Raw genomic sequence first — 15451 nt, forward strand, 5'->3', positions numbered from 1 at the left:
ACAAATACATTTTAATTTCATATTCACTGCTGAATTGGGCAAAACCAAGTGCATGATGGTTATGCCCACCCCATCCTGGCACTATGACCCCCTTCATAGGGCAGGAAGATGCTCCGACAATTGATAGCTGAATGACAGGGAGTGGAACTAAGTGCAAAGAGACAAGGGGCTTAAAATGTATTATTATTATTATTATTAATACGTATGTATTTGCAAATCTTTTCTTCCTTCGTTTTAGATCAAGAGTAGAAAAAGGGTTAGAACCCCTATCTGCTTTTCATTGCTGTCTCTCTGCTCTCTATTTGCCCTGGTGACCACTGTCACCAAGACAGAAATTCTAAATGTTACGGTTGTCTCCATAACAAAAAGGTGACACATGCCCGAGTGGGGAATACTTATCACTCAGTAGAGATGTCAGTTCCTGTTCGATCTCTGGGACAGGAGGGGAATTAAAAACCTCAACAGGGAAAATATTTTTTTTTTAAATGAACTGGCAAGGTTTTTTTTTTTTTTTTTTTTTTTTTTTTTAATCTCAACTTGGAGAGACGTTGCCGTCCTGTGTGTCCAGGGGACTCCATAGGTCCATAAGAATGTACCCACTGCAGAATTATTTTCACTTTAGACACTTTTTACACGTAAAAGTCTCTTAGCATGTGAGCCACATTTAAATGAACAAATTCAATTCTATATGCCCAAAACATTTTAATAAAATCATGTAGATCACATATGTTCTGAATAGCTTCATGCTTATGGTTTATAATGAAGCAGATGACACAAAGGCTATGAAAGGACTAAGTGCCATGTCTCAGGAGCTATACGTGACCCACTATGAAATGCTGATCTGAATGGTCAGGTGCCCCCCGCCTACCTTTCACATTAGAAATTCTCTTACCTGTCCTGCTTTTTCTTGGGAATCACGTTCGTGCTTTTCTTGATCGTGAGCTGCAAGAATCAAATATATAAAAAGTCATTGAAGGCTCTCACAATGTAGGATGCCCCGGAGAGACAATAAAAAGGTACCCTGCACCCTGGAGCACAAAGCCATTTTGTGGGCAGTTCAAAAAATAAAACGGAATCCTTTTTGTGGTGAAATAGTATTATCACTAGCAATGATGCTTCCAAAACAAATCTAGCTACAATAGTAAAGTTACTCCAGCATTCTTGTGTTCTTGATCAAATCAGTAAAACACAGGTAATGGTATAAGTAAATGTGGCGGGTGCATCACACAGTGAGAGCTCCATGCAACCTTTACCATAGGTTTAATCTCAATACAATGTGAAGATACTAGCTTTGTGCAGGTATATTTGACCTTATCTAGGAAGAGCAGTCTCCGGCCAGGAAATCTGACATGGATAAATCCTATTCAGCTGAGTCTCGTCAGCCAGCCTGATAGAAACTCACATCTGAAAGTGTTAACACAAACCACAATCAAAATGTCTCCAAATCATGTACTGCACATAATGGATCTCATCTACAAAAGGGGGACCCTTACTGTTTATGGTGAAAAAAATCTATACTATTTCTAATGTTCAGCCCATGCACCTATGGCCAACCGAAGGTAGACCATACACGGTTCGAATCTTGGCCGATTCAGCAGGAACCAACTGAGATTTAGACTGTGGATGGGAAGGCTGAATATACCAAGTTGACTGATCAACTTGAGTACAACCAGCCTACCGGTTTCTCTTTCAATTAAATCGCTGGTGGCTTCTATAGCCAATAGCAATAACCACTGTATTCTCCCAGCGGAGATGGCTTCCCCCCCCCCCCCCGCTGGGAGAAGCCAATGGCCCAGCAGAAGAGATTCCCGCATCAACATTTGTTGGCCATTCTTTCCAACGTTACCCAGTGGGGTTCTCATTAACAACTCATGTCATTGATCAGAGCTGCTTCTTAAGCTGGCTACACACTATACAACTATTATACAATTTTCTTGTACAAATTTACTTTAGATTTACCAAACCCATATAATATGAGGCCAAACCTAAACACTTTCAAATTGCAGGCAATCAGGCAGGCCCTTGCCCTACATAGTTGAAGGTAAATCTAAAAGGAAATTGAACAACAAAAGGGCGAGGAGGTGACCAAGTTGAACATGTACTAGTTAACAGTAGTAGAAGTTAAATGACTGTCCTAGCTGTGTCTTCTGACACAGCTTTATAAACCTCAGGACTGGACGGACAGAAATACAAATTCTTTGGCAACTCAAACGACTTCCACGTATATGTGTTTCAACTGTGTATTTAGCATTTAACTCACCTTTAAAATGTCATCTCCTCCTTACCCTGACTGTGAGGACAAAGCTGCATTGTTGCCGGTTCCTAACGTAATGGAGTTGGCTCCAGGCCTGACTCACAGTAAGACAAGTAAAAGATTTACATCAAACCTACCATGCTTTAATACACAAGCCCCAGAATGTGTTTTGGTGTCACCGCTTTCTAGTAAACTAAATCTGATGCACATTCAGGCTGCCCACAAAATGGCTCGCAATTCAAGCATATTTAGAAGGCATAGGGCAATGCGTGAAGTGTGCTAACCCCTGATAACCAATCAGAATAAAGCTTCAATGTTGCCTGCATGAATGGAAATGTATTAATTTATGGTCTTTCTTTCACCATTGTTGTTATGTATAGTCTTAATAAATATGTTCAGAAAACTACAAATTATCATCTACAAGGGTGTTCTATTCCAATGCTCCTCAAATACAATGCCATTTTATAATGATCAGAAACGCACACTTTCTTTTTTCATATTATTAGTACTGAGCTCTGTTTACTAGGAAGCCAAAGCGTCTGAAGCCCGGGAATATTCAGTCATGCAAATAATTGTTAGTCACAGGAAGATCGAGAGACAAACAATGGTCTACAGTTTAATGTTCCGCTTTACACCAAACCAGAATCAGAATCCATCTTTACAACTGTTTAAAAGGAAACTCAAGTAAGCACTATGTACACCTAAACTGAATACGTAACACAATGCCTTTCAATTTTAAGGAACTTGAAAAAAACAGCCATTTTGCTGGAAAAAATAAATCTACTAATCAGGTCAGCCTTTCTCAATCTTTTTACCCCCAGGTGAACCCTTGAAATCAATTTCAGGTCTTTGGAAACCCCTGCTAAAACCAATTCATAGGAGGCAAGTTGAAAAAGACCTCTTACACTGGTGGCCAATGGAAAAAATGTCCTCCCTTACACTGGTGGTCATTGGGAAGAATGTACTCCCTTACATTGGCAGCAATTGAAAACAATGTCCTCCCTTACCTTGGCGGGCCATTGTAAAGAATGTCCTCCCTCACACTGGTAGCCAGTGGGAAGAATGTCTTCCTTTGCATTGGCGGACAGTGGGAAGAATGTCTTCCTTTGCATTGGCGGACAGTGGGAAGAATGTCTTTCCCTGCATTGGCGGTCAGTAGGAAAAATGTCCTCCCTTGCATTGGCGGTCAGTGGGAAGAATGTCCTGCTTACACTGGTGACCAGTGGTGGTCACAATGCCCCACTTACAGGCAGAAATAAAGATCATAGGTGTCATACCACCAGCTCTGACAAGTACCTGGGAACTATGCAGGCACCATCAAATGGAAGGTCATCCAGCCACAGCTCAAGGAACCCTTAGAGAACCCCAGGGAACCTTTGGAGGAATCCTGATTGGGAAACACTAGTTTAGGTGCTCCCTATAGCCATAACAGACACATGTTAAACCCCAACTGAACTTTCAATTTAAATCTACATTTCAGGTACAGCAAAACCAAAAAAAGGTGTGCAAAGTCTTACAATTTATATTCCTTAGAAAGCAGTCACAGGATAGTTATTTAAAAAAATGATAGTTATTTTTCAGCTACGTCCTATGAGATTTGTAAATTACAGTCACATAATTAAATTATAGATCTATAGATTATCCGAGTGTTAAATCTTTGTGATTTGATCCTATTGTTTATTACCAAGATAAGCCAATCAGCACAAAAGAATACATTATAGGACTTTGCAGTGCCATTTTGTCCTAGAAGAAAAATCTCCAAATCAGTTATTAAAATCCCAAATGCAATGGCTGAAGTTAAAGCAATAACCATACTGATGTTGTTGTATGCCCGTCTCCCCTCGAGTATATATCCGGTAACCAGACAGAGGAACAGCAGCATAAATAGCAGAATGCTCACTGGTGGGTCGATGTATTAGCACGATTAAGCTGTTGTGTATTTTTGGATTATGCTAGTGCTATTTTATTTGTCTATCCAGTCATCATGTTTTATATAATGTATGCCTCATGTTTAGAACCAGTGGAATGTTCATTTTCCATCCTGCTAGGATATACACTTCTTCAAATATAGTTTAAAGGCCAAGGCCCCCATACAGTAAAAGTTTAACTGGTGACATCATGGCAGATGTCAAGATTAACCCATTTCATGACTTTCACTGCTGCTGGACATTTACTGCAGAAATACACAATTGTACATTTACATCACATTTTTGTTATTGTTTTTATTGACTTATAAAGTGAAGATCGTCCACCCAAAATGTTCCTATTTATACAGCCATTGTATTATTTTTTGAGGACCCCCAGAGGTGAGATCCTGAGCTCCATTCATCTATTTCTTTTATTTAACCTACTGGAGAATGAAGGAGAAGCACTGGACTCCACTGGGAAGGGGACGTGGCAGTGCTGGGACGATTAACAGGGAGATCAGGTTTCTACATCCCCCCCCCCAAAAACTATGAATGGACACACATCCAGACTTTTCCTGGGTCTACCCAAGTGTTCTCCTCTGGGTGTTTGTATCTAGACCAACCTGACTCTGCTTCCTCCATTCAGGCTACATGACTACAACTATGGAAACAAGCAAATAATCTTGAGGAAATTAGCGTGAGGCTTCCTCAAAGCCCAATTAAACGTTTAGTTTAATTAGCTAAATACATTCCACCTACAACAATAAGGTGCGCAAGGTCTTACAGCTTATTTATTTCAGAAAGCAGCCATAGCTTGAGAAAAAAATAAAGAGAGAGCCTGTCTACTACCATCACACTACAGAGAAGGACCCTTGCTCTCGGAGTGGAAGCAAGACCCTTAACAGAGAAAAAGGGTCCTTCTCTGCAGCATGCTGTCATGGAACAGGCTTTTATACTCATGCTGTGGCTGCTTTAAGAAAATTAAACATAAGACATAAACACCTTTTGTTTTTATGTCCCTGGAATGTAATTTAGAAATTTGTAACAAAGTTCAAGTGGGCTTTAACCACTTCCAACCCAGCCTATTGTTGAATGACTACTGGGCGGGACATTAGTCGTTCCAGGTGGATGTCATATGACGTCCTCCCAGAATAGGCCACGCTGCAGCGTGATCTGTCACCGGCTGTGTCCGCCGCCCACTGCCGGTATCATGTGACCACTCACAGCAGATCACATGACAGTTGTAAATAATGGCTTGTTTCCTTTAATGCCATCCAATGTGTACAATTGTGTTGCTAGCCGTGATTGGTCATAGTGATCACATGGTACAAACAGGGCCTATCCCAGCCCATCTGTACCATGTGATTAGCTGTGGCCAATCAGCTAATCACAACAAAACACACTGAATGAATCCGTTTCATTCAATAAAAAATGCTTGCTTATAACAGTGAAATTCACTGGTATAAACAATCACAATGTGTAAAAAAACAAAACAAATCATGATCACTTCCCCAGAGTAGTAGTGTGTTACTACGAGAACACTATATTTCTCTGGTCAGTGTGATTTTTGTACATACATTCACCAGTCAGTGTCCCTGATCACCACCACACCCATTATATGATAATGCTGTACTGCAATGGTGACAGTATGTAAAAAAATAAAAAAGTGAAAAAAATTACAACTTCAAAAAAAACTTGTCAGGACTCTTACTAAATACCTTGAACTATCTACATTCCAAAAAGGAGTCATTTGGGGAACATCTGTACTGTCCTGGCATTTTCAGGCCTCAAGAAATGAGATAGGCAGTCAGTACACCAGGATTGACCGATTTTCAGATATACACTATAGGTTTAGGAGTGCGTCTATGGGACTGTTTGACCATTCTTCCAGAAGCGCATTTTCTGAGGTCAGATTGGAGAGAAAGCCTGGCTCACAGTCTGCTCTCTAATTCATCCCAAAGGTATTCTATCAGGTTGACTTCAGGACTCTAAGCAGGCCACTCACGTTCCTCCACCCCAAACTCGCTCATCCATCGTCTTTATGGACCTTGCTTTGTGCACTGGTGGCGCAGTCATGTTGTAACAGGAAAGGCCAACCCCAAACTGTTCCCACAAAGTTGGGCGCACAAAATTGTCCATGTCTTGGTATGCTGACACCTTAAGAGTTCCCTTCACTGGAACTAAGGGGCCAAGCCCAACCCCTGAAAAATAACCCCCACACCATAATCCCCTCTCCAACAAATGATTTGGACCAGTACACAAAGCAAGGTCCATAAAAACATGGATGAGAGAGTTTGGGGTGGAGGAACTTGTCTGGCCTGCAAAGAGTCCTGACCTCAACCCGATGGAGGACCATTGGGATGAAGCAGAGACTGTGAGCCAGGCCTTCTCATCAAACATCAGTGCCTGTCCTCACAAATGCACTTCTAGAAGAATGGTCAAACATTCCCACAGACACACTCCTAAACCTTGTGGACAGCCTTCCCAGAAGAGTTGAAGCTGTTATAGATGCAAAGGGTGGGCCAATTCAATATTGAACCCTACAGACTAAGACTGGGATGCCATTTAAGTTCATGTGGGTGTAAAAGGCAGGAGTCCCAATACTTTTAGTAATATAGTGTATATATACACACGCCATAGTTTGTGGACTAGTTTGTGAATATACACTAACTTGGGTTATTTTCACCAAGGAAATGCAGCAGAATACATTTTTGCCTAAATTTATGAAGAAAGATTATTTATTTGCAAAATATAACAACAGAAGCTAAGATAAATGTGTTTTTTTCCCCAAAAGTTTTGGTTTATTTAGTAATTAAAAAAAAAAAAAAGTGATGATTAAATAGCACAAAAAGAAAGCTCTATTTACGTGGAAAAAAAATTATAAAAATGTGTACAGTGTTGCATGACCACGCGATGGTCATTCAAAGTGCGACAGCACTGAAAGTTGACCTGGGCAGGAAGGGGGTGAAAGTGGGCAGTATTGAAGCGATTAAAGTAAACATGACATGGCCCAAAACATTTAAAACCAACATATTCCTCTAAGAGCAGGCACTAAAAAGTCTGAACATACTTTTACTAGTCACCAAAATGCCTTCTATGTATTCATGAAACCACCAGAACCCCAACATGCATTGTATACAGGCCTCAACTCTAGCTTTAAGTGAAGAATCAGGCTTTCCTCTCACATGGCATCTTAGAAACCAATGTGGGCTCCTTTCTACTGGCTGTTGAGGTCACTCCAATAAATTCTGGGCTACCAATGGGTGAGCAGGAGCTAGGACTTGGTATTACCTTGCTAGCTTGTGAGCAACATCTAAATGTTTTAAGCACCACTGAGTTTGGACACACCTTCTTAGTCTATGCTGGGAGATCCCAGACATCCAGGGGTAATAAGCCACCGGGCTCAATACACAAGCACCAAGCCAGGTATTTGTTGCGTGGTATAATGCACCACTGAGAGCAGGTTACAGTATCAGTAACATGGTTAATGTAATGCCTTTTGAATGGCTCTCCGAGATGGAAAAAAAATATAAAAATGATGAAACCTCTGCGTAATCTTCATTGGAACTGCATAACTTAGACCAGCCTTTCTCAACTGGAAAACAGAAAAAGCCCAAGGGATATATATATATATATATATATATATATATATATATAGTATAGGCAAGGAACCATCACAGGATGGACGAAAAATAGTACAAAAAGCGTAGAAAAATATAAATTAAATTCATTTATATTTTTCTACACTTTTTGTACTATTTTCCGTTCATCCTTTGATGGTTCCTTGCCCATACTATCCCTTGGGGCTTTCTCTTTTTCCAAATATTTCTTTGGGATGTGGTGAGAACCCTCAGGATTAGCTTCTAAATAGTTTTGTTCTCTAATATTTTTCTATAGCCTTTCTCAACTGGGGTGCCATGGCATCCTGGTAGAGAAAAGCTGTCGGGTGAGACCAAGCTCCCGATCCCCAGCCGAACTGTACATCGGCACTGGGGCTCGATCAGACTCTTGAATACACTCAGCAAAGTGAAAGCAAAGAGAGGGGTAGTGTGTGCTGTACTCTCTGCCTCCCCCTACAGGGAAGTAGCCCGGCTGTGTAAGGGAAGGTACTGTACTGCAACTTTTTAAAAAGGATGTATACATGTGCCTGTATGCGTGTACACGTTTCTATGTGCTTGCATATGTATGTTTTTATGTGTGTGTGTTTACAGTGGGGGAAAAAATATTTGATCCCCTGCTGATTTTGTCCACTAACAAAGATGATCAGTTATAATTTTTTGGTAGATTTTAATTTTAATGGTTTTTTCAAATTTTATTACCATTCAAATTTTATTGGTAGATTTTTTTTTTTTTTTTTAACAGTGAGAAACAGAATAACAAAAATATCCAGAAAAACACATTTCAAAAAAGTTATAAATTGATTTGCATTTTAATCAGGGAAATAAGTATTTGAGCCCGTCAGCAAGATTTCAGGCTCCTAGTCTTCTATACATGTAAGGAACAGAGATTAGGATCACCCTCTTAAAGGGAGTGCTCCTAATCTCAGCTTGTTGCCTGTATAAAAGATACCTGTCCACAGAAGCAATCAGATTCCAATTTCTCCACCATGGCCAGGACCAAAGAGCTGTCCAAGGATGTCAGGGACAAGATTGTAATCCTGCACAAGGCTGGAATGGGCTACAAGACCATCGACATGCAGCTTGGTGAGAGGGTGACAACAGTTGGTGCGATTATTCGCAAATGGAAGAAACACAAAATAACTGTAAATTTCCCTCGGTCTTGCATGGGGCTCCATGCAAGATCTCACCTCGTGGAGTTTCAATGATCATGAGAACAGTGAGGAATCAGTCCAGAATTACAGGGGAGAATCTTGTCAATGATTCCAAGACAGCTGGGACCATAGTCACCAAGAAAACAATTAGTAACACACTATGCTGTGAAGGACTAAAATCCTGCAGCGCCCACAATGTCCCCCTGCTCTAGAAAGCACATGTACAGGCCCAACTGAAGTTTGCTAATGAACATCTGAATGATTCAGAGGAGAACTGGGTTTAAGTGCTGTGATGAGACCAAAATCTAGCTCTTTGGCATCAACTCAACTCAACTCGTGTTTGGAGGAGGAGGATTGCTGCTTATGACCCCAAGAACACCATCCCTACCGTCAAACATGGAGGTGGAAACATTATGATTTGGGGGTGTTTTTCTGCTAAGGGACAGGGCAACTTCACTGCATCAAAGGGATGATGGACGGGGCCATGTACTGTCAAATCTTGGGCGAGAACTACCTTTCCTCAGCCAGGTCATTGAAAATGGGTATTACAGCATGTTGATGACCCAAAACACATGGTCAAGGCAACAAAGGAGTGGCTCAAGAAGAAGCACACTAAGGTCTTGGAGTGCCCTAGCCAGTCTCCAAACCTTAATCCCATAGAAAATATTTTGAGGGAGCAGAAGGTTCGAGTTACCAAACGTCAACCTTAATGACTTGGAGAGAATCTGTAAAGAGTGGGATAAAATCCCTCCTGAGATGTGTGCAAACCTGGTGGCCAACTACAAGAAACGTCTGACCTCTGATGGTCTCGAGGGTCTCGTCACCAAGTACCAAGTCATGTTTTGCGAAGGGTTTAAATCAGGGGTTGACAAATTTGTTTGGAATCTAGGAGCCAGCTAAAAAAGTTAGGAGCCAGGTCCGTGACGGCGATCTGGACCTGTCCCTGGCCTGACATGGAGACGAGTGAGGGGAAGATAGCCCCCAGCCCCCCACCTGTCTCCAAGTCATTGCCCATAGCTCTTAGAGGGACATTTTATTTTTTTCAAATGACAATTTTATTTTTTTAAATTGGATTTTAGTGTAAATATGAGATGCGAGTCTCTCTGACCCCCCCAAATCTCATATATGAGGACCTGTCATGCTTTTTTCTATTACAAGGGATTTTTACATTCCTTGTAATAGGAATAAAAGTGACACACTTTTTTATTTTTTATTTATTTTTTATTTTTTTTAAAAGAACAGTGAAAAAAATAAAAATAAAATAAGAAAAAAAAAATTATTTTAAACGCACCCTGTCCCGCCAAGCTTGCGTGCAGAAGCGAACGCATATATAAAAGCGGTGTTCAAACCACACATGTGAGGTATCGCTGCGATCGGTAGAGAGAGCAATAATTCTAGCCCCAGACCTCCTCTGTAACTTAAAACGTGCAACCTTTAGAATTTTTTAAACGGCGCCTATGGAGATTTTTAAGGCTAAAAGTTTGTCACCATTCCATGAGCGGGCGCAATTTTGAAGTATGTCATGTTGGGTATCGATTTACTCGACGTAACATTATCTTTCACAATATAAAAATAAATTGGGCTAACTACTGTTTTCTTATTTTTTTTGTTATTAAATACATTTTCCCAAAAAAAGTGCGCTTGTAAGTCCGCTGTGCAAATACAGTGTGACAGACAGTATTGCAACGACCACCATTTTATTCTCTAGGGTGTTAGAATAAAATATATATATAATGTTTAGGGGGTTCTGAGTAAAGTGAAGGAGATGGAGCTTCCCCTGCCTGCCAGCCTATTAGCATTGCTGGTTGTAATTCCAACGGCCACCACAAGAGGGCGCCAGATTCCAGAAGGAACCATAGGATCGTAGAAGGCCTCAAAGCCGGGGGCTCAATTACCGGCCGCCGGCGGCGCGGCCCGATGCGATCACGCCGGGGGGTCCGCGGTGACAGGATACCCCCAGCTGTTATGCCCCAGGCGCCAGGCCACTATTTCTAGTCGCAAATGCGATCTGGCGCCCGGGTTTTGTCGAGCCCTGGTTTAAATATTTATTTCACTCATGAAAATGCAAATCCATTTATAACTTTTTTGAAATGCGTTTTTTCTGGATTTTTTTGTTGTTGTTAGTCTGTCTCTCACTGTTAAAATAAGCCTACCATTAAAATTATAGACTGATTATTTGTCAGTGGGCAAACGTAAAAAATCAGTAGGGGATCAAATACTTTTTTCCCTCACTGTATATATGTGTGTATAAATGATTTAATCCTGAACCCTTATTCCTATACTGTCAGAACTGCTTTTTTAGGGCAGGTTTGTAATAGCAGCAAGGATTGCCACTCCTTTGAAAAGCAATACACACTACACCCCCAGTTGCTTCCTCTGCAACTAAAGTGGGAGCAGCTGGGGTTGTAAAAACAGCTCAACCACGTGGTTTTACCGCTCCCCAACCTCACATGTGAACAAGCCCTTGGTTCACATCTGTGTGGCTGCGTGTAGGGCAGCTCATTCATTTCAGTGAGCTGCCCTACCCACAGAAATGCAGAGAAAGAAGTCCCCGACCCCTTTTTTTTTTTATTGCGCTACACACCGGATTTGCCAATGTGTGGGGTACCATTAAGAATTAATGGCATCCCTAAAGAGCAGAACATTCCACGACACGCAGTAACGTGAACCAAGCCTTGGACAGGGGTGCCCGAAACTGAAAATACTTTTCAAAGGTGCCCTGATTGGAAAAAGGTTGAGAAACACTGACTTAGACCAACAGGTACTGAACAATTGCTGAGAGGCAGCAGATGGTCACAATGAAGATAGCTCTGAGCAGCATGACACAGGGAACATTGCTTAACTTGATGTTTTTTCCTTCACGTGGTATATCTGTAGAAAACGTTAACATACCACTGACAACAAAATAATCATATAAATGATTTTAAACATCTAGAATGTACACTACTGCAAAAACACAGTTAATCTAAATGAAAGGCAGCTAATCTAGAGTAAAAGGGCTCGTCGATTTCTATAGATCAAATAATCAGCTTCAAGCAAGGAGGATCTAACTAAAACACCAAGTGATTCATCATCGAACGGAGAGGGCACCAAGCTTAATATGAAAACCAGAGAAAAGGGGAAATAAAAAAAAATAAAAAAAGAAGAAATGCCATTTTCCCGAAGTTCATTGTTATAGCAGAGCCGTGGTAACCCAATGTCTAAGTGCCTCTCAGTGTTAGATGAGCACACATGATGTGCACAGTGGGCAGACATGCAGTGAGGTAGGGATAGACAGAGACCATGCAATTATGTCATGCTCTATGGGCGACACAAAACCAACCATCTAGAACAATACTGGGGAAGGGTGAAAAGGGAAGGTACGGGATGTGCACACCCGCATGTGCGTCCTTCAAGCAAGTTAGAAAAGCAGAAGGCAGCCATGGGAGGTCACAGAAGGCTTTAGTAGACCAGCCATATTAGAAGTCAACTGGAAACACACCTCTGAAAACAGGAACACGGCTGACAGGTATTCCAGACCCATGTGGAGAGATTCTTTTTCTGGGGGCCACCACAGTCTCACTGCTAACTGCAGAAAGCGGTCCAGAGATTTCTTCACTAGGTGTGCCTGCAGCTTCACATGGTTCTATTTTGTTCTCACCGTCTATAGTTCTATTGGCATCGACCTCCACTTGGTAAACAGACACAGAAGGCCGTGGGCGAGGGAGGACCAACTGGTCTTCTGCAGAGAAAGTATCAGCTGCTAAGTTAACATATGGCTTCTCTTCTCCATCCTCCTGTTTATCGTTCAGTTCAGTGAAAGCAGAACCATCAAGCAGCTTGTTGGCATCCACTGCCGTAAAGCTTTCAACCACTAGACCATTTATCTGAGGCTTTAGAACACGAGGTGGTTCTTCCCCAATGCCTCCAGAACAAACAATGTCCTGCTCCAACTCTCCACCTTCATCGCTACGTTCCTCCCATGAGATGTGGTTGCCTTCATAACCATCTTGATCATATTCTTTGCCGTTAATTCCCCTGGATAAGTCATGCAGTTTATCCAGCCTTTCTGAAGGTTCTGTAACCTCACCACTTATGGCAGTCCACCCTGAACTGATATCTTCATATGTGTCTCCAGTAACAACGCAATAGTCTTGTGGGTGGGTTTCCTTCTCGGTCCAATCGGAAGTTTCAGAAATGTCCGCCAATTCCTGTTGCGATTCTGTTTCTGGAGTGCTGCCAGAAAGCTCCTGTGCCTCTGTCTCTCCTGTGGCTGCTGAGGGTTTAATTTCTGGGGTTCGGGTAAAAATGGCAAGTTTGATGCAGTAAAATGAAACATGTAATGAATGTGTGTCAATGACTGCTATACAAATCAAAAAACGGATAACTCAGGGCTGGCTGAGATCCAAGAATTATACAGCAAACGTGCATAAAACATTATACATGGCACCAATATGTCCAACCTTGATCTATGAAACCCAAATATGAAAGGTATCAGGTGCCGAACAAACTTTAGATATTGCGTTACAGTATGCAATAGATGATACATTTACACTTTACATCTACAGCTGTATGGCCAAATATAAAGCTGCAGATTATCATTGTCCATGCATTGATGATTAAAGTGTTTATAAACCTATGAAGGACAATGTAATATATTGCAGCTTACCAAGTCCTAAATTTTGGTGATTGCATTAGTTTCCATTTTTCCTTTTTAATTTTCAAATAAAATAAAGTGAAATCCTGCCCGTAACACACTTCTTGGGGTGGCAACACTCATTCCCTGTACTGTATATAATATATAACATAGGAGAAGAAGCATTGACACCCAAGAGAGGATGTAACACCTCCCACTATGTTCACAAAGGTGAATGGTGCATGGTCGATAAGACTCTAGGGATTTCAGTGCAGCAAAGGTACTATGCTTTTGGGTCTCTACAGGTTTTCACTGGTCAACTGGCATTGTTTGCACATATTGGGCAGATACAACAAAACACTTAATAGTATACAGTATTTAATAGAACAAAAAGGAGAAAATGAGGGACCTTCGTTGTTGGGGTTTACATAAACTTTAGGGTTCATGTCTGCATATTAGACATATTACTCTGGCCTTTGAGGGAAGTTTTGGACTAAGTAACAATGCCCAATCTGAGACCTTTCGAGAAACACAGAGGGGTCCTCACTTCCTCCAATCAACCTCTTGGCATCAGAACCCCTCTTCTGTTTACAATGCACCCTATTCTGATTACACATAAGAGATGCAAGAGGGAGAGGACTTGTTTGTGTTCCTGTCACCAATTACAGATGCCCATTAGTGACTGGTTCCCTTTAAACAATCTTTGCTGAATATTTTGTAAGCTCACAGAAGCAGGGCCCTCCTAAGCTTCCTGTATTAAATTGCAGTGTAACTGTACTGTCTCCATTTATACTGTAAAGCGCTACACAGACTGTTGGTGCTATATAAACCCTGAATAATAATAAAATGGAAGCAGCCATAAACAAATAAATAGAATAGGACTGCACTTCTTCCAGCATTCAACTTTGGTAATCAATTAGTGCTCATAGTGACTGCAGCAGATGGTGCCATGCAGGGCTTTTTTTCAGCTGGAACTTGGTGGAACTCAGTTCCACCATCTCTGGCTCAGGCCCTCTACTCCCAGCTCACCACTATCACTTGTAAACACAGAAGTCCAGCTTCTATGTTTACAAGTAACAGCTTGACTCAACGGCTCCCATAGATCTGATCTCCTGATTGGCTCCCACTGAGTACAGGATGGGGACAAGGAAGATGCAGGTGCCCAGGGTAAAATGAAGATGCCGACACACCCATTAGATGATCTCCCTGCAAGCGAGAGAGGTAGAGCCACCTACAGTGTGTGGGGAGGTACTAGAGCCGGCTGGGTCCTTCAACTTAATACAGCAACAAAAGTAAGCTGGGAGATTTTGAAGCTTTTAAAGGAAGGGGGAGAATATGGAGGCAGTAAAGGGGGTTGCATGCAGAGGTCAGAGCTGAAGAGGGGTGAAAGTGAGATGTGGATGGGGAATGCAGATGTAGGCAACTGTGGAAGAAGACTAAATACTGCACTGTGTGTAGCGCACCCCTGAACTCAACACTCTATATGCAGCGCAACCTTGAACTCTGCACTTGACAGCCCCCCCCCCCCCCCCAAGCTCTGCACGTAATGCACTCCTGGTATTTAATGCCCCTTTATGACCCTCCCACTGTCCATTAAATTTGACCACACTCACCACTTGATGCAGTTTGGAGGGTGTGTGTGTGTGCAGGAGAGTGGCTTGTGGTTGAGTTCCTGCACCTGTTTTCTGAGAAAAAAAAAGCCCTGGTGCCATGCAGATCACAGTGAAAAGATGAGACATCACCAGCACTCCATTGCAAACATTTACACTCTTTTTCTATCTGTACAATGATACATAAGTCAAATAAGTCATAGTTTTGGGGCCATGCAGTGTCCCTTCCTCAAGTCGCCTTAAGGAAGGGACCATGCATGGCCCTGAAACTTTGGCTTACTTGACTGATGTGAC

At 41.8% G+C, this 15451-nt stretch overlaps 1 protein-coding gene across 15 annotated transcripts in view; it reads right to left on the reverse strand.

Moving 5' to 3' along the window:
* The window catches only part of LOC143935951 (microtubule-associated protein tau-like), a 117335-nt gene that overhangs the window by 31458 nt on the left and 70426 nt on the right, over window positions 1-15451 (reverse strand). For 14 of the 15 annotated variants that reach the window (XM_077460183.1, XM_077460189.1, XM_077460187.1 and 11 more), the window contains 2 exons: window positions 12414-13202; window positions 893-942 (listed from right to left, as the gene is read on the reverse strand). In XM_077460183.1, the coding sequence (XP_077316309.1) occupies window positions 893-942; window positions 12414-13202 (839 nt within the window). The remainder of the gene's footprint in view (window positions 1-892; window positions 943-12413; window positions 13203-15451) is intronic. The other variant, XM_077460193.1, reaches the window with a different exon arrangement.

This window comes from Lithobates pipiens, unplaced genomic scaffold (assembly GCF_037356315.1).
Source record: "Lithobates pipiens isolate NorthernLeopardFrog02 unplaced genomic scaffold, aLitPip1_a1.2 Scaffold_28, whole genome shotgun sequence".
Lineage (NCBI taxonomy): Eukaryota > Metazoa > Chordata > Amphibia > Anura > Ranidae > Lithobates > Lithobates pipiens.